At 43.3% G+C, this 24,683-nt stretch overlaps 1 protein-coding gene across 1 annotated transcript in view; it reads left to right on the top strand.

Moving 5' to 3' along the window:
- The window catches only part of LOC131288637 (protein cortex-like), a 291,157-nt gene extending 272,559 nt beyond the window's left edge, over positions 1–18,598 (top strand). Inside the window, 6 exon segments of the mRNA XM_058317787.1 lie at positions 16,216–16,347; positions 16,408–16,502; positions 16,504–17,249; positions 17,324–17,473; positions 18,172–18,291; positions 18,358–18,598. Of these exon segments, the coding sequence (XP_058173770.1) occupies positions 16,216–16,347; positions 16,408–16,502; positions 16,504–17,249; positions 17,324–17,473; positions 18,172–18,291; positions 18,358–18,578 (1,464 nt within the window). The 3' untranslated portion in view covers positions 18,579–18,598.
- The last annotated feature ends 6,085 nt before the right edge of the window (positions 18,599–24,683 follow it).

Raw genomic sequence — 24,683 nt, 5'->3', positions numbered from 1 at the left:
GTTTACATCAGTTCGGCAATTTGACTCAGAGTCTCCGTGGTTTATTTATTTATTATATCTTGAATAAAATGTTCTTGGTAATGTTTTCTAAGGAATTTTGCAATCCAGTGAAAGGGACGTGTACGCTGACCTCGAGTTGAGAATATTTCTAACCACAAACAATTTAAGCTTGTTACACACAGTTAGTTCCAGTTATGAATTCTTGAGTCATGCCGCCACTAAATGAAACATTATTTGGATCTAAGATTTTATCTTCTCGCAGACCGATTGTGCTTTCGTGCTGGGGATCTCCAGGGGAGTTGAAAATGAACTAGAAAACCCCTCCGGACACATACGGTATGGTTGCTTCGAGGCACGCGTCTGGCGAAAGATGACTTGCAAAATGGCGATGATCGTTGTAATTAAAGCAGAAGTGTGCCCCGACTATTAATCAATTCCCGGTTTATTTCGATCGACACGAACCAACTTGGGACCTACGCAGCCACGAGCTTATTCCTTCGCAAAGCCTCGAGATGTCCGACCATGTCCCTGGATCGTGATTGAGTGCAACACACTGGGATAGTCGACGTCCGGTTGCATGCCAAGGGCAACATTGTATCGAGGACTACGACGATGCGAGATCGTGAATGCGTAATGAAATTATGATTTATCATTACACACCAAAGGAGCAATTTTATCTGGATTCTTCGGAGTCTCACACTTTTCCCTCAAGCAATGGCTCCTCGGTGCGTAGACGGATGAGAGCGGATCGCGGCATGATGTCTCCTCGAGGGCTGGAACATGTCTTCGTAGCCTTGTTCCTTTGGCTATGGCAGGACGTAAACAGTAGTGCATCATTTAAACCATTTAAGTTTAAATTGAGCGAAAAAGTGTTACTGTGTAGTAGTCGATCCTCACCATGGGACAGCTGAGATGGCTTCTGGATATGGTGTGATTAATCTCGAATCTAACCGAAGGGACGAAAAACTAGGCAATGTTGGGTCGACCTCACGCGACGTTCTCGGCCGGAATGTCTTGTTGGAAATCCTCTGGATGTCTAGTAATTATCTCCAAGAGAGTCTCATTATCAATTCGCTTTATCCCGTTCCAAGCAGGAACGACATGATGTACCTAACCACATGTGTGTGCACTGTGTTCGGAAGATGCATATCTCGCGCCTCCAAATGCCCATAACGTGCCACTGTTGCAGCGAGCGGATGAGCCTTCAAGATGAACAAGAAAAGAGCCACAGACGCGGATCAAGGTGCGACCCATGCAAAGTGGTTACAAATTGAGTGGCAAATGTGTTGGATCACGTTCCACACTACAGAGCTTGTTCAGCTGTTTATTCTGTTTTAAACATTCTGTTACTGTAGCCTTTACTTGTTTGAAAGAGATGTAATCGCCAATCAACGTTTAGCGACGCGTCATTCTCTTTATCTCAATCAAACAAAAGGTAGCTCTACATCTGCTGAGGACAATGAACATCCCAGATTGGTGATGGTAAAGCGAAGAATTTCAAATTGGTTTGAATAGGAAGGAATTTCGTTCTTTGAGCTTTTCTGTAGTCACATTAAGCGAAACAAAGCAATATCCTAAACTCCACACCCGAAACGCCGGTTGACATTTTCCGATCCGAAGTAAGTAAATGAAGAAGCGTTGATTTCTCTGGTGTTATACATTTACCACCAGTGTTTACGAACTCCCTGACATCGAAGTATTGCAACAAATAGACAACGGTTGTGCAAACATTCGTGGCAATGGCACCTGTTGCGACCCCAAGGAATGGAATCCACCGAAAGCTCTGCCAAACAAAGTTGGAAACATGGAGCGACGATGTTGCCATTCGACAGCACCATTACGAACATATCGGCGTCATGAATCATAGAAATACGTCTCGCAGTTGGAGTACTCTATGCAAAAAATCGATCGTGTTTCCGTGCAGAAACCTTGAGGCTTGCAGGCTCGTGGCTCGCGTTTTTCCCAGCTCAGCATGTCGGACCGATGCTCCAACTGACCATGCACTGGCTTCAGATTTTTGCACAGTGAGGTGCAAATGGGCTTGTTTTTGTGTGGGCCGAAACATATCATCAAGATAGCGCGTGAACAGCCACAAGCTCTCGAGTTCATGTGGAAGGATTTCCAAACACATTTTCCAGTGATATTTGCATTGCTTAGATGAGGCTGTCTCTCGTCTCGAAAAAGGCATTCTTTGGTGAAAAACAAAGGAAGCTTTTATTTTAAAGCAAGGTCTGTATAGCTTGGTTTTGAATTGATTTTCTTTTGATGAACAGTATACGATTTTCAGATAAGTTCCTATAAATAGAGTCGATGGACAATTTGTTATTTTAAAGCCACCGGAACTCTTCAATATCAGGTCTTTTTATACAGACGGCATATTAAAGAAATGATAACGGCACCGAGAAAACATTTCACTTATGTCTTTAACAACCTTGAGGTGCGTTTTAGTTTGAATATGTGTAGATTTGAAGAAAATCGGCATCGCTAGCCTCAAAACGGTGGCTCAGGACACAAGTTACGTTAAACTAATTTTGATTATTAGTAGTAATTACTGTTATTCAGATGTCGTATGTCGAAGTCGACAGCTGACAGAACAAACTTCACGGCACAAGTCCAGGTGGCTGACTCTCAAGGAGGTAGGGGTTGCATTAAAACGTCAACCAAAGTCGAGGAGAAGAAGCTGAAGCTGACCAACCGTCGTGATTCCGGTGTTTGCTCCAAGCGATCCTCGATTCTATCAATTAAGACTTGGCATTGATTTCGTATGTTTAAGGGCGTTGGAAGCCGATTGGCGTATTTTTTTGTCGGAAGCTGTGGGAAAACCTAGGTGAAATAGTTTAACTATATGACAATAAATTCGACCAGATCCAGTCATGGCGTAATGCCGAGTTGCATTTGCTCGGCGAAATCAGTCGGATTGGTGCAAAGTTTATGCATCCGAGTGACATAATAATTAGCGGTGCAAGCTACTGTCCATGTGTGCAGGGTGTGTCCTGCATTGCATGTGGTAGTTAATTATTGTTATTTTTTTATGAACTGAACATTCGCACAGGTTAATTATCACGAGGCTTACAACTGCAATTAGAAGCGGGATTGTCTGCATCGCAAAAACTTGGAAATCATCATGGTAAGAAGTAACTTCTAGAAGTACCATAAACGAATATCATGAGTGAAAACCTCTGTGATCCATTCTTGTTTACAAAAAGATATTAAAATAGATAAGTGTCACCAAACCGATCAACCACCGAAACAATGCAGAAAAAGACATCGCGGGCCAACATCCAGATCGTTTCATTTCAATAATGGACTCTGTTTTATGAAAATTCACCCTATCGCAGTGCTTGGATCAGAAACCTGGGTCGAAAACGGGCTCCAGTCTCTCTGGGAGGTCTTGCGCTACTGGAAGACATCGCCTCGGAGTTGTTTGGCAACCGAGCATCCGGAATTCCATTGGTTGGAAGCTCCACATTTCATTTGTGCCGTTTTACAACATTTGTATTTAAATTAGCCCGTATCTGGTTCAATCCCGGGATGGCCAGAGACTTCTTGCTGCGCTCACCATAACGTTTCGTATCATATCGGGAGCGAGACCACTGCTGGGTCATGCTGAGTTGTGGGATTGATATTTATTTTAAAATGTGCGATTATATTCGTTTGTTTCTTGCATTCCGTACGAGTGAAGCCACGAAGTGTAGGAAGAGAAAAATATCTCTATCAAGGCTGGAAGCATGACCACAAGTTACAGCATGTTTTGTTCACCCTAGAGATTGAGATCCAAGGGTGCAGTGAAGTCAACTAGGAATAAGTTGAAGTCTACGAAAACGCAAAGAAAAACGTGAAGAATGGCACATTCCACAACGCCCTTCGTCCGCTAATGAAAGTACGATAATGAAAGCTCTATGAACGTGGCCAGAGTATGTGTTTATTGCAATTTATGTCAGTATCATGCCTTGCTTTTCCTACCTACTTCCGATTGAAACATAATGAAGAAAGGTTTTCCATACTCGGCTTGGGTTGAAAGCATCTTAATACAGAAGGCAATAAACTTGTTTGTTATCATATAAAATATAGCTGCACAAAGGATAAGCCCTCTCTTGACTTCATGATGGGTTGTTTCAAACTGTACGTAACAAGCGAAAATAAATTGGGAAAGCTCGACTAACCTAAAGTCAAAAAAAAACTCCAGAGAATCAACAGCTCAACTTCAGCAGCTTGGATGCATGAGTCTGCTTGGTATGTCCCGGTACAGTACTGACCGTTGGGTAAATGTTTTTAAAATGCCATGGTTATTTTTATATTCTATCTATAGATTAGTTAATTCAGTTCATCATTGTTTAGAGAATGTAAAAGCCTTACATAAAATGATGCAGAAAACTTCGTGTATCCGATAATTTAAAATAATCAAAAGTGTTCATCAAAACGTAGGATAAAATAGAATAGAACAAAGCACTAGCAATAAAAATACTCGGCATAATTACAAGTACCAGTGATTAAAGCCACTCATTACGAAGTCGACACTAGCCTGTGTATTGCATCGGTGTGGAAGTGTACAGTAACAATTAAAATTGCAAAAACGAAGGATATTTTAATGTATGATAATTTAATTATACAAACATTATCTACTGCATGGGTTGCATTGACGAAGCTATGGTCAATTACACGAAATCGATTAATGTTCACATAAATTGGTTGCGGCTACAGCATGAACATGATCAAAGCAAACTTAATTGAGGTCACTTTTCTAAGAGTGGCTCATTTGAATTCTTGCACAAGCGAGGAACAGCTGAAAAAAAACAGGAACAGCTGAAAATGCCATAAACTACGTCTAGGTTGATATGTTTTATGGGTCCTCTGTTGCGACAGAATGATTGCTGAAGTGATTAAAAATACCAATTCATCATCTTTCGTTGTTGAACCTTCACACGATCAATGCTTTACCACACCCCGGTACAAGATCGACTACCGAAGACACACTCGAACAAGCTTGCAATGAATATTCATCGATATTTTCCCGCTTGAAATGGAGTATGAAATGAGCACAAGATGAACAGGTGAAAATTAACGTACATATTTCACTCGCGTGCGGCATTTTCAATTAGTCATGCGAATTTCCGTTTCTCGGAAAAGTGATGAAACATCGTTTAGTAGTTTGTGAACTTATCTTTACTATTGAGGATGGGAAGTCACGCAAAGCTTAGAATCTCCGTACAGACAGGATATCCCCAGCGATTGGAAATCTGGTTCACGATGGAACAAAAAATCGCACACTTCTAATGAACTACTACACAGGATGCCGTTTTCAACCGGACCCACATGCGTTTTAAACTTTTATCGGACCCTTTTTTGCATACACGTCTTCGCGAGATTTATCTGTGGGTTCATTACCTCGTCCATTTGGAAGCGGAGACAAGTGAAACCGCACCGCTTCCCATTGAGAAACCTGTTCGGTGGTTACGTTTGCTTCGATTTCGTCCAGTTCGGCAGGAAAGGCAAATCAGCTGATGTCAATTCGAAGAGATGTGCAATAACCAGTCTCACCATGAAGCCACTGCATGCATGAAAGTATGCGAGTGTTTGTTGAATGGACGGATCGATGCAGTTGTCTTCCTGTCATCCTGTCAACGTCTAGTGGCTCGATCATTTTTCGGGAACTTGAAATGATGCTCTGGTTCATTTTCTCGTTCGATGAGGTGTCAGAGTGTTGAATCCGAAACAGCAGGGATGAAGAAAAGAACGATCGATTGTTTGAGAAAACGTTTTCGTTGAACCTTCTGCTAACGGTGTTTTGATAGATCGCTCACATGAAATACAACTGAAAACGAGTGGGATATATTTCCTTTTGCCAAAATGACAAGAAATTATTGCATTTCCTCTTTTATAATTGAGTTATTGAACCCACTTTAATTGGACGTCGATGAGGACCACACACCTGTTTTCCATTCGTCCATAATTGAATTGGTTAAACCCCTTCCGTGATGGACAATAATGAAATGGCCATCTGTGGTATGCAAGTGGAGTAACCTTATTTGGTGTTATCGTTGAGCGATAATTAAAACATGATTGCATGCGTCTGAAGATCACTGTCCATCGCCGCACAACACTCGCACCTTTTACGGATTGTTTGACCACGTGCCGATATCGTTCTGGTGTGGCTGGAAAATTCTCGACTAAACCGATCAGTGATATGGTACGAAGGGAAGAATATTCACTGTCGAGGCCTGTGGAAAATGATTCCGATCTGCTGCACCACATAAAGTATGGCATTTAATTAACATAGTTTGTCATCCTTTCCATATCGATAGAAGACACGCGCTCAACTGAGAATTTCCACCACACGAAAAGTGCACTTGCGGGAGCGTTTTATGCTGTTGAAGAATTTTCATCCATTTCTTGACGATCACTTCTTGCAGAAGCAGATTATCAGGTTGCGATTTCAATTAAACTTTAATTGAATTTCGATCGCAAGATCGTTCGTGGTTTATCGATGGAATGTGAGCACATTTTTTAAGATCTTCACCAACCAGACGTGTTGGTTGCTTGGCCGTGTAAGTCGTGGATTATTGCAGTGACCTCCCACTTTTCGCAAGAAGCTATGTTTGTTCACTAGCCCACTACACGCACCGATGCCTGGCTGGACTGTCTTGGAAGGGATGAGTGATCGCGACTACAGAACGATCACTTGGGGTCCGCTACTTCATAGTGTTACGCTCGAGCTCACCAACTAGGCCTTACCCAATGCAAAACAAGCTGAATAAAAACGAAAGACGCAAAATTTATTTGAATTCAATTATTTCAATGGAGCAAGGACAAGCGTGGCATTTGAGTTCATGAAAAATTAAAATTTAGCACGACAGAATAGTCAGAAGCGGATCAATCCGTTCGGGGGCCCCAAGCGATTGGATAAACGGGGCCCTCCAGACATTTCCATTGCTCTAAATGTTTTCATACTTATGGCCAAAATTAATTAGACTTGTTTTTTACAACAGCAAGCAATCCTTTATATATATTTTCAGGATATAATCTCCAATGATTTTTGATAGATTTTTCTTTCGTGCTGTTAATTATGACCTCCACATCCTAAACCAACCAGACCTATTGGAAACTAATCATTTTGATATTTTTCTGCGATAAATTCCATGTTTTTCTCTTTTAAGTAAATGCAAATTTAGGTTACTGTTCACTGATGGTTTTTATGTGTGCTAAATCGCAATGGGGGTTTCTAAATTTCTCTTAAATTATCAAATCTTTTTATCAATTTTAACAGCGATGATGAAAACAATTTAAAAGGGTAACAATGGAGACTTTTGCTGGTGGGCCGTAAATTGAGAGCATTTTAAGTCAAACGGACAGTATTAGATGAGAAAGAAGGTTCATGAAAACATATAATAGCAAGGTTTTAGGTGAAAATTAACTATGGTTAAGCAATATCAAAAAAACAGCTGTACTAACTTTGATCAAAGTACACTTTATGTACAACTATACATATATGTATACCACTGCGAGAATAAATAAAATCGGTAGTTACTTTTGCGATCTGGAGGTTTCATCACGGGGCCCCCTTAAGCTCGGGGCCCCCCACGGCCGCTCAGTCCGCTCATAGGTAGATCCGCCTCTGAGAATAGTTTCAATCAAACTTCTATCATAGATAAATTGTTTTTAGGTAAAAATTCTTAAACCTAAATGTTCGGTAAGTCGTAAACCTGAAAACGACTTGCGCATCTATTCTGACGCAGATAATTAGTATCGCAAATGAAACCTTAGCCGAGCGGACTGTAATCGATCCTCATACATTAATGTCGAGCTCCTGGGCGAGCTCCACGAGGTGAGCAGAAAAGCAACCATTCCGGTAAAACGGACATTTAACAAAAACATTAACGTCTTCCTCGAGCGTCCGTGTAACTGTCTTTCTGAAGTTTGATCCAAATGTTTCCCTTGGAGGAGGATCATTACACGACTATGCAACGCCATACCGATTCACGATCGGGGTGATATCGGGGAGAAAATGAACCATCGAGCACAAGATATACCATTTACTCGATAATTGTTGCGCAATTAACTTCGTGCTGCACCGAAGGGATACATTAGGACGGGTTTGAGTTGACGAGTCAACTTGGGCGACAATCGGAACGGTTTCAGTTATGCCAGCAATGTAGTTCCAGAGATGGAAAGGGTGAGCTTTAGTCGTGGAATTTAGTTTTGCTTCCGAAAGAAGTCGTCAAAGGGAGAAAAATGGCAACGATTGATATGATATAGAATTCTAAAAGAGACGCCCGAGGAGCTCTGCATTGGATGAATGGAGCGACTTCTTGCATTTCAATGAGTTGACGATGTTGATGGATCCTCTTTTTCAGGATATGATCAATTCCACGAGAAGTTCTCCATCTCATGCTCATGACTTTAATTAAAGGTTGTGAAGCTATGCTTGGTCCACATAATTAGTCGCTCCTAACTACGTTCTCGTGCTCCATCGAGCAATGAAGTTTGATTTCGAATCATCATCGCCTTCGTTACCGATACTCCTCAACCCATGTTGTCCCTCACACAACCACAAGAAGCGCAACCAAGCCTTCCATCCACAACTCCCGGCGGCGACCAGTTTTCCATCATCATCCTCATCATAGAGACCGAAGCCTTTTTTATCAGCTCACGTTTATCATTGGAAAGTTATCGTAGACCCTAGAGTGGGCTCGGTCGCTCGGTCGGTCTCCTGGAGGCTATTTGGTGGCTGAACTGGCAGCATCGGTGCGAAAGCACCCGAAGAGGAAGCACACCTCCGGGATCAGGGGGCGTGCAACCCGCATTATGGGAGTTGTTATTAAAATTCAATTTAAAAGCAGTTCCGCAAGGCACTTTACCAATGGCATTTGCACCGGGTCGCGCAAAGTCGAGCGATGCTCAGAGATATGGCTCGGCCTCGCATTCCTATAGGTAGGTAGGAATGCCAAGCTTTGTGACTCACATGCAACTATTTGCAAAATGTTAATGGATTCATTCAACTTTGTCATAGACTAACAGTTCATTTTGCGTTTTGATCGTTTCTGGATTATATATTCCATATCAGTTTTCAGGAACTCAACACTCTGGTAAAATAATGAATTTTCCTTAAATCTGATCCAGCTCTCTAGACGACACAGAAGCATCTTATATCATGCCCCCGGCATCGACCTATAGTGTCGACCTGTGTCTTTTCTGATTCGGTTGCGGTTGTCCGATTAATCTTTCCGTTAGTTGGTTTTCCTTCCACTTCCTCCACTGATTCTCTAAAAGCGCATGATCTACGCGCACTGTTGTCGCTTCGGCCATCGAACACACCGAAACAAGTTTGTCTAGAGTTGGTGGATTTTTTCTTTTCAATTTGATCTCGTTTTCGACAGCGGCACTGAACTGGAATCCATCATCTCACTCTGGTGCCATGTTTGAATTAGCCGTTCATCAAAAGCTTATGGAAAGGAGCGTCCAAAGTGAACGGCTCTCGGTGGAATTCGGTAGATTGATGGACTCTGGCGTCCAGTGTTCGGTTAATATTCGTTCCAGTTTAACCCAGAGTGCCCGGTTTGTAGTAAAAATAATCGAGGGAAGAAAAAAGTCTCTCCAACATCGGCCGATAGAGTGTTGGAACGGTGGCAGATAGATTTTTTCATCCAACGAATCTTATGGAATGGCTTTTGGTGTTGCCTCTAGACAAGCGGAACTGACAAGGAATCGATTCCATCCACTGTCTCGCCGTTGTGTGGTTTAAATTTAAAAAAGCGTTCATTTTACTTTCTTTGAGTTTACCATTCAAACTTCCACATTTTAGACCTACCCAATTAGTTTGGAAAGATTTATGCACTGTTTAAAATTATCTGTTTTAGTGTTAAAATCTAAAAAGTCGTTTTGTGCACAAAACTTAGTTCTTCTTGTTGAAAAATATTTTGCAGATGAAGTTTTCATGCTATTTTTTTATAATCCACGCACTTTTTCCACTTCTCAAACACTCTTGTCACAACTGTTCACTTTGGGCTGATTTTCCGTGTTGGTTTCCACTGACCACAGCACAAGCAATTTCCTTCACTGTTGCGCAAACATCGAACATTTGTATCACTTCGAACAAACGCAGGAACAAGGTTTATTGGCGCTACTTCCTGAAAGGACGTCGCGTCGGTTCTGATAGGCGATGGCAAACGCCACGCCAATTTCCTTCCGATCGGATTTTTTTCCCTTTTTCACAGCTCTTACTTAATAACTTAATTGCCACTGCGCATCCGGATCCACATGCACCTCGAACCGTGTGAAACGGGGCGACGATCAATCGACGATCGACGGTTTGTGTCAGAGAAAGTTCCCGTCTTGCGGAAGCCTTCCTGGTTACAGGTTTTCTTCAACCGCTTTGTGAATGAAGATAATTAACGGGGAGAAGACAGAAGGAAACACCAACACTTAACCACTGCCAGTCAACTTGGCCAGCTAGCGAGTCCGGCGCACTAGCGGAAAAGGCGTCGACCGCTTTCATCAAACACTGCATATTCACTAAAGTGCACCATGACACTCAGCTGCACCGTATGCTCTCGTTTTTCTTTTCATTTTCCCTACCCTCGGCCGGATCGGATCGGGATGCGACAAACTGCAGCATTCACTTCCACTTGCACGAATGGTTCAATTGTTCACTTGCTCTAGTGGGACTAGCTCGAGCTGTCCTACGAACCGAGCTAGGGGTAGGCGCGTGCACTTCGGCTGATCTCGTTTGTCTAGGCTGCGGGGAAAAGGGACGCTTCGAGTTTTCTCCTCGGTGTGCTCTAGTTCGCTCATAGTCCGATCGATCGCCTTTGCGCACCCATTTGCGCTCTCTCACGCGGGATGCTGGATTCCCACCATTAGGAGTTGGAGTCACCCATAAATGCCCCACTAGATCGTAACCCCACCAGAAGAGAGCCTTGAAGCCTTTGGAAGCCTATTTTCTATTTCATTCAATCACGAACACCCCAACAGAAGTCAAATCCTCTCTCAAAGAAGCTTAACGTCTCGTTGAGATCTCGTTGAAACTAGAGGAGTGCTCATGCGATCCTTCCGAAGGGTCGATCCCGTTAGGCCGTCGTGTCGGTTCAGCGCGGAGCGTACTATGAACTTCTGGTCGTCGCGCTCAGCGTCACTGAACCGTTCGCTGAACGACCTCGAGGACTACGCCAATGCAAACCATCAGCTGATGCTTAACTTCCCCGCTACTCCCTGCTGGGGAGCTCGCTTAAAGGTCCCGGTAAACGACGGCACGCTTCGCGCGTGTGCGCAATGTATCGTTCGATCGTGTGCCATTCGCGGGGAACACGCGCCGTTACGGACAGCTGTAAAGGGTGGGGTTCTCTTTGAAAAATGCGATACGAGGTGGGGAAGAAAATGATTCCCGTTTAACGGCGTGAGAAAGGAGAGATAAGATGCCGAGAGCGAGCATTGGAGCTAAGCGTGGAATGTGTGCGTGTGTGTTTTTTGTTGGAGAAGGTAGAAGAGTGACAGACTGGGGTTCGTCGCTTGTAAAACGGTACGAAAGACTTCAACGACTTGAACGTTTTATTTAAGCGAAAATGGTCACCAAAATGCTATTTATTTAAAAATTTATTTTTATGTTTGAAAGATGATTAGCACTTTCACTTTTATTTAATGATGATGATGAGTCCCACCGCTTACCCCTACATAGGTTTGAGAGGGACGAAAGTATCTTGCGATATTTAATATAAATCATCAAACGAGAGGGGGCATTGGGGCATTACTCTCCAGAACAATCGCATCCATCTCTGCTCCATTCATACAACGGTCGCCATCAATTGCACAAAGAGGTACATCTTAGATTTCCCAACTAGCAAAAGGGGACCACTTTCCGGAGTAGGGCAGGTATTTTCGCACAGATTTGGTTAACACCGCCAGCTATCAATGGTTGATAGTGTGGTGAAACCCACCAGTACTACTTAAGGGACCTGATCTTGTTCCTTGCATACAACGGTCCCGAGCAATCACCTCGAAAGGCAAATCGCCGAGTCCCCCAAGGTAACGAGGCACCACCTTCCGGAGTGTAAAAGGGTATTTCTGCTCTGTTTGTAGTTCACACCGCCAATTACCATTGGTTGATAATGTGGTGCCACTATCAAGAACAGAAAGGGACCCAACTACAGCGAGATGTGTAGATACTACTAGTTCTTTTCGTACAGCCATGTCCACCAATTGTCCTCATTTACGCGCGCGTGTCTCAAAACTATGTAGACTCATTCATTCTATTAAGTTAAATTAAATAATAAAAATAAAAAGTCCCTGTTCATTTTTTTACTCATCATCACCATAGTCAAAGACCGTGTTGACAAATGCAATACTACGGGGCTCAAAAACTACAACATTTACTAAATACATTACAAGCACAGCGTCAGACCACCTGCTTCACGTATACGGCGCATAGGCGTTTGAACTCCCTTAGATTTCGCGCTTGTTTAATCTCTCTCGGCATCCTGTTGTACCATTGTACTCCTTTAAAAAACAACGAATTTCGGGCGTTTCCAGACAGATAGCTGGGAAGTCTCGGCTCACCGGCACTACGAGTGTTATACCGATGCACGTCAGACCCAACCACTATCCTTTCCCCCAAATACGTTGGTACCAGGCCTTTCAAAATTTTGTACACAAAGACTACAGTTTGGAACACTATCCGCTGCTTGACCGACATCCACTGTAAGACGTCGAGCATAACAACCGAAGGAGTATACCAGCCGCAACACAAAATCATTCGCATGACTCTGTTTTGCAACCTCTACAGTCTCTGTAACTGTGTTTGATTGCCGAGAAATAAAATTGATGCACAGAAATCAAAGTGCGGTGCTATTAACGATTTGTAGAGCTGAACTTTTCCGAAAAAATTCAGATTGTTGCCCAATCTACTAATCACACCACACTTTTTTGCCACTTTTGAGGTAACATTGTCAATATGAGGCCCAAAAGACAGTTTTTCGTCTAATATAACTCCCAGATATTTTATCTGGGAGACTCTGTCGATTGGTTCCTGATTGATGACAATAGCTGATTGGTCAGTAATTTGTCTCGAAGACAATACCATGAATTTGGTCTTCTTGATGTTTAAGGCCAATTTCTTGTATTTTAACCAACCATCTAAGGCATCTAAATCGACATTCAAAAGCTCCTTGGTCTGTTTTAAATCTTTCCGCGAGACAAACAAGACTGTATCGTCCGCAAAAAGATTGATTTCACATGACTGTAAAACCTTTTTCATGTCGTTTATATACATAATAAACAACACTGGACCAAGAACACTTCCTTGTGGAACCCCAAGGGTGTTTTCGACAGGGTTTGAACAACAGTTCATGAAAATTGTTCGTTGCGTTCTTCCACTGAGATAAGATGTGAACCATTCGAACTCAACTCCATCGATACCGAACCTTTTGATTGTTTCCAGTAACAAAGGTCGCGATATCGTTTCAAACGCCCGTTTCAAATCCAAGAACACTGCAACAATCGGTTGTTTTCGCTCCATTAACTCCTTCCACTTAGCTAATAAAAGGTTCAGCGCAGATTCACAAGAATGTCCTTCTCTATAGCCCGACTGTTCCTCCACCAGCAAGTTATTCCTGTCAAGATACTGGACAAGTTGTTGTTTGACAACAAGTTCCAACACCTTTTCAAGTATATGAAGCATGTTAATCGGACGAAACTCTTCCGCATTGGTGGCTCCTGACACTTTAGGAATTGGCACTACTAGAGACTCCCTCCACGAGTCAGGAAAAATACCCTCCTCCAATGATTGGTTGATCAGTGAAAGAAGGACCCCCCCAACTACATGGAAACAGTCACGCAGTACCTGAGCATTCACTTTGCTAATTCCAGCCTTGTTCTCTAAGCTAAAACAAATCGATTTGAGCTTTTCAATCGATATTGGTTCGAACCTGAATTGTTGTCTTGGGTTACTATTTGGTCTCAATGCCAAAGGTTCAGCCACGGAAGGAATACTTTGATGAATAGAGTTGACACTATTAACAAAAAAAGTGTTAAATCTTTCAGCAATGGTGCTTTCCTCAAAAATGGCGCATCCTTCAAATGTTACACTTAAACCAGGCTTATCCTCTGGCTTCAGCATAGACTTGAGGATTTTCCACAGTTCCCTGCTATTACCTTGGTGGTCCCTAATCTGGTTGCTAAAAAATTGTTGCCTTGTTTCTTTCAGACGTTGTGTATATTCATTCCTCAAAGCGGTGTATTCCCACCACTGCTGAGAAATGTTTGTCCTTAAGAACTTGGCATAGGCACAGTCCCTTCTGCTCTTAAGCCTTGCTAGATCTGTGTTATACCACTTGTTTGAATCCCTACAGGCAATAGTTCGGTCCACTGTGAAGGTTTTCATGGCATTTTCCAGAGTATCCCACAATACTTTAGCCGTTTCGTTAAAACCAGAAATTGTACTCTGCAAACCCTCTCTAACGAGATTGCAAAGAGGTGGTTTGGAGTATCCGGTCAAACAAGAAATACGCTTTTGGACTATGCTGGAATGCTCATTACGAAGGCTCAACCCTAGAGTCTCGTGGTCAGTTATCTTGAGAGCCGACACCGTAGTAACTGACAAAGACTCAAAATTGCAATATACATGATCGATCAGGGTTCTACTCAGCCTCGTGATGCGAGTCGGCTGGTTAACCAGTTGTTTCAAGTTGACTGCTTCCATTGCTCTTTTTAAGGGAACCGACTTTTCAGTGTTCAACCAATCGATATTAAAGTCACCAACCACAATATTACGTTTATTGAAATCGATGAATCTGTCCAGCCACCCCTCCAAAACACCCACGAACCCAGAGTCACTAGAACTAGGTGAATGATAAACAACTCCATAGTTCGCCGCTGTCACACCGCGAGCAACCGCAATACCCAAAAACCAGTTGCCCTCTTTCATTTCATTTAATAAAACTTTGAAAACAACCGAATCTCTGGCATATATTGCAACTCCTCCAGTATGTCGCGAGTTAGACAAACAAGATTCGACACGGTATCCTGGTATGTGAAACTGATCAAAAGCTTCAAATTCCGTGATATGTGTTTCGGCAACTAGAACCATCAATGGTTTAACTTTCTCTACTGTCGTACGCAACATTTATGCTTGTCAAAAAATGATTCTTAGTTTTTGACTAATGAGCCAATGAATGGACCATTTTAAAAAAAACCATTGAAGAAGTTTGTAGAAGAGTGACAGACTGGGGTTCGTCGCTTGTAAAACGGTACGAAAGACTTCAACGACCTCAACGTTTTGTTAACACTAGAACTACCGCGGTTTTTCCGCTCGAAACTTTAGCGCAAATTATTTTCAATATTAAAAAGAAAATTTTATTTTTGAATACATAAAAATCAATATTCCATTGGATGTGTGAAAGTTATGCATTAACATTTGGTAGAATTGTTCAGCCTTAAGAAATAAATGTGATTGAAAAAGTACCTGACCAGTCAAAATGACAGGTTCGGTAGTTCTAGTGTTAAAGCGGAAATGTTTACCCAAATGATATTTATTTCTTTTATATATGTTTGCAGGTGGATTAATCGCTTTTATTTATGTTTATTTATGCTTATCTTTTCCTTAACTTTTGACGAATGAGTTCAATTTTAAAGGTCATCGCGAATGTTCCCATGAATAGATTTGCACATTACAACAGGTTTTTGTACTTATTTTCACAACCTGTTAATCGAGAAACTGTGTTCGGTTATAAACCGCAGTTCAGGTCGTGTGTTCAAAGTCTCCCAGCATAAGTCGTCATAAATTAGCACCGTAAACCACGGACCGAAAACAACCCTCCCAGGGCACGTGCTCGTTGGCTCGGTGGTTCGTCGAAAGCGGGAATGCCGATCAAAGCCCGGTCGACCGGTGCAAAAATAGCGCACCACACACACATTTGAGTGTCCCCCGTTGGAAAACATAATTTATGAGCGCACGATGTCCACTCCATCCAATTCTATCACGCATGCCGTTTGCGGGACCAAAGAGATTTCCGCACGCTGCAACAATACTGCACGGAATGTGGCAATATGTCGAGTAATGTGACACTGCCTGTTAGGAAAGATTAAATTAAAAGATCACGGCTTCTCTATTTGGTAATAAATTGGAGTCTTTAGTTCACACGCTCAGACGTTGTGCCTACGATCAAAAAAGGATTGTTTCATAAAGGAATTTGTTAAACCACTCCTTGAATGTATTTTGTTCTCCTGCAGATCCTTGCGCCCATAGAGTATGTACCGAATTCTTTCGGCGACAGGTTCATTCCCCGACGTTATGCACTTCGGCGCTCGAGCCAGTTCGTAGAAGATAGTAAGCTGGAAAACGTTACAGATCCGATCAAGATGGTACGTTATATCGGATTTTTCCGCTACGTGATTTTGTTTAACATTCCCACTTTGTTTCAGAAGGACGTGTGTGGATTCTGGAGGCATCACCACTACACGACTGTACTGAAGGAGCTCTTCGAGCTAGTTCCATCCCGTAACAAGATTTTCACGTTCCACATGCCGACGCGTGTCCAACCCGTTGGCCATCCGGACGAACCTGGAGTGGGTCACTCGACCGGCGCATCCGAACCGCCAGAAGCTGGACTGGAGCTGTAATCCGCGGCTGAAGCCGATGGCGTTCATTGAGGCCGTGCACGATCTGCCCAACATCAAGCGGCACTACCAGAAGATTATCGACTGGTCGAGTGGGGGCCAGATCGCTGCCATCTTCAACAAGAAGCTGGTGATTTGGGAGCCCAACACGGACGTGACGATCGGACTGGGCTTTCAGCACGCGACCGCCATCGCGTTCAATCCGACCGGCGACCGGCTGGCGATCGCGATGTACTTCATGGACCGGGCGATCCTTGACATCCTGGAGGTCCGCAGCGAGCAGTTCGGGAAGCACGGCGTGGTGAAGATCGTCGAGGGTAGTGAGGTGCTCCTGACCTGTCTGACGTGGGACGGCAGCGGGCGGTACGTGGTGTGCGGGTTCGCGTGCGGAATGCTCTCGGTGGTGGACGTGCAGACGGGCAGTGGTGATGGCACGAACCACCGATCCGTCGAGTATCCCGCCCACAACAGTCTGATTCTGATGATAAAGTTCTCCTGCGGGTTCAAGTACCTGGCCACGGGCGATTTGGACGGCGAGGTGTACATCTGGAGCTGGAGCGCGGGCCAGCTCGCGGTGATCAAGCACATGATCGCGTCGTTCGTCTTCTTCGATTGGCACCCTTGGCGTGAGGACGAGATCGTTATCGGTGAGCTCGGGTGACCGTTTCAGGGGACGTTCGCCAAGCGGTTTTCACTAAACAGGATGTTTTTATTTTATTAGCCGACAGCGAGCCGGTCCTGATTTCGCTGCATCACGTCGCGAGCCGCCAGGTAGTGTCGTACTATCGACGCGAGGAGCCCGATTGCATCGTGACGGCGCTTTCGTTCAATAAGGTTTCCGGCGAGCTGGTCGTGTGCTTCACGTACGCTGGTAGGTAGTAATTAAACGCCATTACGCGATGCGATCTCTCGATGCTGGCTGGCACACGGTGTTGGGTCCAAGAACGTTCACGTTCACGAATGGGATGTGTCCCGATGAGGTGTTAGTCGCAACGAGATACCTTTGGAAAATTTGTATGAATTATTATCGAATTCGTTCAATCATCAACCTTACATTCGAGCGTCGAAGTAAAGCATGTTGCTGTCAGTCTTCGAGCGTAACTTGTGTAAGGGGAACTTATGTATTTTTTCTTGAGTAAATTTCCTTTCTAGTAATGACTTTGCGAGCGAAAAAAAACACACCACGTGTGGCATGTACTCATATCTGTTCTTTCTCGGAGTGAAAATCTCGGTGTCCAACATGCAATGTAATAATACTAATAATCATGATCAGTGCGTCCTGGCGATGAGTTTCCCTCCCGTAATTATTGATATTGATACAGGAAACGCTAACAACATTTGTTAGCAAAACCACGTCTAGTACAGGCGATTGTAAGCGTGGTCATTTCATCGGGAGGTCGCGGTAAGATCGCAGGATGTAGCTTTCTGTGCGCTCGACATACATTTTTAATGATACAAATTTAATAAATTCGCTCACAATGAGGGAAAAGGCGATGTATCGATGAGGAGAGAGTGAAGAGAGAGCTTAGAGTTGTACCGTATGATCCATTTTCTTACCGTTCTTTGCAGACGACGATAAGCAGCCCGAAATAGTCGTGCTGGCCTCGATGGATCGCGTGGTTGATGTGTTGCGCAATCACGAAGAATCCATAGTGCATCTGCTCTGGAGTCCCGATGGAAAGCAGCTCGGTACGTTTAAGGGAAGCTTAGAGGATCGCTCTGTTGATAATCTCTTTTCAACGTCTCTCCCCGCAGCGAGCATCGGCCATGACGAAACGCTTACGATCTGGAACTTCTTCGGAAGCCCGCCAAACGGCAACACAAGGGGCAAGAACAGGAAGCGCAAGCTGCAACACGATCCACCGGCAGGGACTAGCTCGGGCTTGCGGGACGTGGCACGGATTCAGTGCAACCGTAACAAAGAAGCCACCTATCGGGATCTGGCCTCCAGTTTCCTTTTCAAGCCGATGCGCTAGCTCTTGCCTCGCTTCCAATCCTTCCTAACCGCGAGTCACCACCCAGATCCACAGGTAATTAAATTAAAGGCATGAATAATTGCCATGGATCAGGCTCTCGGAATGAAAACAACCATTTCCACCCACACTTTTCAGGTTCCGGAAGATAAGAGAACATGGGCCGCCTGGAGTCGGCCTGGGGAAAAGCAAATGGATGCAATCCGCTGTGCGGTAAACGGATCGTTTGTTCGATATTGATATTACCCTTGTGTGTTAAATGGTTGTAAATTTGCTGTACATCATTATATTTTCGTTTTGTTTTCTATTGCGATACTTTTTATAATATTTCTATTTAAGGTGAGAAGAGTGTAGTCAAAGTGTTGTAAAGTCAAAGTGCAATATCTTTTACCGAAGCCGATCGTATGCTAAGGAATGTGTGATTAAAGTTTTCTTGACTGGATGAAAGGTTGACAGACTGGTAAATATTTATCTTCATGTTATTTAAACCCAGTTAAGTGAGAAAACTAACAAAACATTTGGTAAACTATTTTTGTAAACCACAAACGTTAACTAACGTATGGTCCTCATGATGTTTGACGTGAGTCAGTAGAAGTGAATAAATAGTAAATACCATATCTGTTGCCCAAAAGTTATTCGCAACCACAGAAGAACCGTCCGGAAAGGCTTATATTACCGATGACCTTTCCATTGAAATAATTTAAACACTATCCGCATTGGCCGTCACATGCTTTTCCGTGTAAACCTGCGCACAGTCAGCAACATCGTAGCAGTGTAGCGTTTCGAAATCCGTGCACTTTGTTCACCTGACGGCGAACGCCAAACGATCTGCCACCAAACGTGCTACCAATCCGCGGGACCTACCCCGTAATCAATTAGTAAAACTTCTCAGCCTGTCAGCCTTAATCCAAACTGCAGTCATATTGCAACGGCACTAGTGGCACGGCCTGGACGCTCCCGTATACCGGCCCCACTTTCGAAAAACGGACGTTTCTATGGCCACAAATCTGGCGTTGTAGAACGAATGCGATTAAACGAAGGAAAAGCGTTGTGCTTCAATATTTAAAATGGCGAGTTAAGTCGCCGGGCTTTGGAGTTCGAAAGCGGTATGTAACGGGATGGGTAGGACTATCTAAACTGGGCGCTGTCTCATTATCGTCGGTCGAGAGACGCTCTTTCGGAATGCTACCGTCGGCCGACGTAGGTTTGCTGTGGTAAAAAGGCTTTAGAGTAGAGTTTAAAAAGTGTTAGTGTGGATGAAATTGAGTTTTCCATATTACATTGTCAGGTAAACCTTTAACTTTAGTAGACCTTTCGCGAGATATAATAAGATGATCACATTAATGGAATGTATAGAAGAAAATTGAAGAGCATCTAATATTCTCATGTAATGAATGTCACCGGGTTTAACAAACATAACCAAATCGTGACGTTCCGATAAAAGCTAACGGTTTCACCAAGAAGCACAAAGGAATACTCGGCAAACCAAATCTTAATCCGATGCGGTGCGTGTTCTGATGCTATAAAACTGCCCCAGATTCGCCATGGCAAAAGTTCCGAGAATGGCCGGTAATGATCGCTATCGCGTCGATCGTCTTCGTCACGGCTACTATTTATTAGTTGTTGAAATGCAATCCATCGATCGCGGAACAGGTTTGCCGAACGCATTTGATTCGGTGCACGGAGGCTTGCTTTCGTTTGCTTGCATTCTGACCGACACGATCTTCGCTCCGGATATCTCATATGGACGATGGGTTTGAAGATCGGACTACCGTATCGCTGAACCGCATCTCGATCGGCTGGCCGATTGAGGTTCTCGCTGTATCGGCTCAATTTGGTTTCTTTCGATCCTGTAATTGCTTCCCCTTCTTTTGCGGCAGCTCGGTTTGCTACCATTACGTATTTCTCGATCGTTGGATGACTCGGACGATAAGTTGGTAGGTGCTCTCGTGACTGAAATTTCATCTTGATTGATTTAGATTGAGCCATCACGAGTCGACGAAAGTGAGGCAGTAAATCTTGGCATGTTCTAGAATCTAGATATTAAGTTCGACAAGACTACCAATAACACCGAGTCGGTGATTCTCTACTTTTTTCAATCGTGAGTTTGTTGAGGTTTTATTGAAAGTGTAGTGAGTGCATTGAAACCTTTTATTTACTTTATATTTTAGTGAAACTTTCGCTGAGATAACCGAAATTTGAAACTCTCTACGGACAGTTGAGATGTAATTCCAGCGTCGTGCGCTTGTTGCAGGTGGAAGATATACTTCGCGAACGTCCTGGTAGTTGCTTAGAAAACAATGTTCCTGCCGCCCACACGCTTGCATCATTGTGCAGGTCACGACGTTGACCCACCGCATTTTAACGCGCGTCCACTCATTGCACATCACATTACACCCAGCACTCGGCGTGGACTTAGTGGTAGTTGCACCCGGTACTCGCAGCTTTGATGTCCGCTGGTGTTTTTTTTAAATGCCTCCCATGTCTTGCGAAGCCATAGTTGAATGAAATTTCACTTAACGTCCCTTCCGCATTGCGCCCGTCGATCGGGCACGGGTGCATTTTGAATGGGAATTGCATGCGATTACTTTTCATGCTCGATTCCGTCCGTTGGTTTGGAGGGCTTGAACCCATCGAGGAAAGGGAATGGTATGCGGATGTTTGATTTTGTTTAAACTTTTAATGGAACACTCTCTATGCACTGATCCAACTGCAGATATCGAACGGTTGTCGGAGGAAAAGATGTTCATTTAACCTTTGGCGCGAACGTTGCGCGATCGGTTCCACGTGCACCTGGCACTTTGGCAATTCAATTAAGGTGTAGTGCTTTATTGCCTGTTTCCTTATGCCACGAACATCAATAAACCAAAATGTTGGGTAATTTGGCTACGGTTCCAAAGGGACCGAACTTGATTAAATCTAGTGCATAAAACTAAAGTGGAAAGGATATATCGTACGTTGGGTTTGACGTTCGGCCACGTAAATCAAAATCCGTGTAGTAAACTATTTAAAGAATAAATTTTTATGTATCTCAATTCATTTTCATCGTCTACAATCACGATGTTTTGCAGCAATATAGAAAAATTCAATCTGCTGTACTTTCGATGTCCGATTACAAATCACAATCAAGTCTCAAGCAAGTCGGGAGCATAAGTGAATTAAGGTCATCTAATCACGAGCACATTAAGGCAGGGGAGATTAAGGACAGTTAAGTTGAAGAAAAAGATCCCTGCACACTTGACGAGATCACGATGCAGTTTTCAAATTATCAACACCTTTTTCTGCCCGCGAATCGTGACTGGGACTTTCTGAGTTATTGAAATAGAACCGATACGGGGGATGCCTGTCTTCAACCGTCCGGTACGGTGGTGGGTGCGCTATAAATATTGTGTTAACACCAGTAGCAGTGGAGAAGTGGAACGATCAGAGCTCGTTGAAGCTTTGCGTTAGCAAATGACTGGACAAAAATGCATTCAACACTTGTATGCGGTGGTAAAACACGGAGCCTGTTTAAGAAGGCATAGAGAAAGAGAGACAGAGAGAGAGGGAATAGCTTCCGTGGAAGATAAAATTGACAGAGAAGGCTTGTCAGTGCCATCCCAAAGCGTTGGTCAAGATCGGGAATGTTCCAACATGTGCTAATGGGTCATCATGACATGTTTTCCGATGAAAGGTGTCCGTTAGGTTTCCACTGTTGACTTTCATTCAGACTAAAACGCGTTTCCTTTCATACACTTCTTCCTTCACACCAGATCTTCATATGGTAGAACGTCAATCGTTTCCCCAACGGTTTCTGAAGGAGCTCCCGATTGATTGATTGAACTTGATGAGTCCCATTGAGGACGGTTATGGTTTATTGGACAACCTCGATGTCCTTCTGTGGTGGGTCGTAATTAATTTAGCACGGATCACTTGTCATGTTGTAACAACCGTACGTCGGTGGGGAACCTTACCCGTAAGTAAGGCGTAAAAATGCCTGTTTTACAGTTCAGAAATGGAAGGTATTTCTATGGTCAATTGCACAGCAACACAGTTATAATTTGTTTCCATGTATAGATCAATATCCAATGTTGTAATTTAACCAAATTTACCTTTTCTCCCATTATTTATTCTTGTCAATCAAAAAGAATAATAATGTTTGATAGAAGAACACGTTTCTTGGTGTACTTGTTGTTTGTACTTTTTCAAGGAGACAATCATTGCGATAACAAGCATGAGATACAGCTTTGATTTGTTATCTACAAAAAACCTTTATTGTTACCCAACAAGTTTCATGAATTAAATAGACTAATCTCTAGTCTCTCAATGTCTCCATTCATGTCATTTTAGGTTAAATCTTTTTCACGCAAACAAAACCGTTGAAAGATTGTGTCACGATACAAAAGGAAAGCAACATTGGGACCATGTTGGAACAAATGACCCGGTATAAATCATTGCCTTTCGATCGATCTGTTCGACCGTTCCGTCAGATATGCCTTCGTTCGAGTTTGTTGTTGCCTATGAACACGCACGACATTTTGCATGCGAGGCCCAATATATTCCACCCTGCTTTTCCTCATGGCAATGCGCTTTGGGTCAGAACAGGACAATTAAGACATTAGAGAAACAATACAGGGAACAGAGGAAAAAACGCTATGGTATAGCCGTTGGCTTGCTTTCACGTCATTGCGTGCTGAGGAAACAGCGTTAAGTGGAATTTGATTGATAAAGATCCTCAGGCGAGATATATTCCAAGGAGCTGTCTAGTTAGAGAGTGCAACAACAACAAATGATGAAACACTTGATACTCGTACCTTCAAACAGCTGTCAAATAATGTCGATGGATAAAATTGATAGAGCGATGTCGTTGAGGTCGATTAAAAACTTAATTGCGGACCAATCCTTTGATAAGTATAAACTAAACCATGTGTGGTATTCGGCGAAGCATTTTCTAACCAATCGATCGATCAGCAAATCGTAGAAAGTTAATCAATAATACTAACGGGGCCACCTAAAGCTACCGTGATGACCAGCTCAAACATTGTATAGAAATATATGACACTCCCGACGTGTTAAGTGGGACAACGTGGGCGTAAGAAAATGTAAATCAAGATTTGCCCAGACCTGAAAATACTACAACATTGTTAGCGCATGGCTTTTCCGGTTGCATTAAGCGCTCATATTTCCCAATGGCCGCACACCCCTAAGTCCCATGTTAGTCCACTGCATCATGCCATAGATTATCATGCTGTCATATCATAGTCATAAGTAGCGCGATAATTGCGGACTAGCCGGTAATAATAATAATGAACCGTAGTGGTCCTGCTAACTTGTCACAAAAGGTACCTCCATCTCCAACACCGTCGAGTGATTTGGTTTTATCTGACCACAACGAGCTTTAGTGGGGACTATGTGTCTGAAATGTAAATGCCAAAGGGGTGTTGGATGATATTTCACGTGTGGTTTTTACTGACGGTCTGTGCTCATATTTGCTTAGTGTGGATGGCATGTAGTATATCAACCGATCGGGTGGATAAATGGTTTGTGGTTTCTTTCCAACACCAACTTAAGCCTGTTGGTGTTGAGGTTCGTTTCTTTTTGCTCCATGATTTGGGTTGATTTAAAGCTTGCGTTGCGTGAATATTAAAAGCGATGGAGCTTAAAGGGTATGCTACTAAGTCACATGAAGCAACGCTCTAATGATGGTGACAAGCATTACGCTTTGCTACCAAAGTCGCAAAGAAAATCATTCTATTATCGATGATGATTGATCAACTGAACGTTCAGGACTCGTGATTGATTGAGATATTAAACGGTGCGTTCGATGTTTGCTCGTGTTGAAAAACCCCTCGATCATTTAACGACGACTTACGCGTTTGATGTTTTGTCGCCATTATAGAGTCTTCTGAGGGCTTAAAGTGAACTGGGAGTGAATTGTTGCGATTCCTTGAAACAAAAACTGCATCAGTGGAGTTTTTCATTTCTTCCCTCATTTCCAGAATCGCGACCAATCATCGTAATGGGTCTTGATGTCTCTTTTCAGGATCGATCATCCTACGATTTTCCTCCTAATGGAGTTAGCTCTGAGCTGAGCGCTTTCGAACGCCTCATCCCTCCGCTCGAGGCCGA

The sequence above is a fragment of the Anopheles ziemanni genome, chromosome 3 (genome assembly GCF_943734765.1).
Source record: "Anopheles ziemanni chromosome 3, idAnoZiCoDA_A2_x.2, whole genome shotgun sequence".
Taxonomy (NCBI): domain Eukaryota; kingdom Metazoa; phylum Arthropoda; class Insecta; order Diptera; family Culicidae; genus Anopheles; species Anopheles ziemanni.
This window is presented reverse-complemented; position numbering and strand designations above follow the sequence as displayed.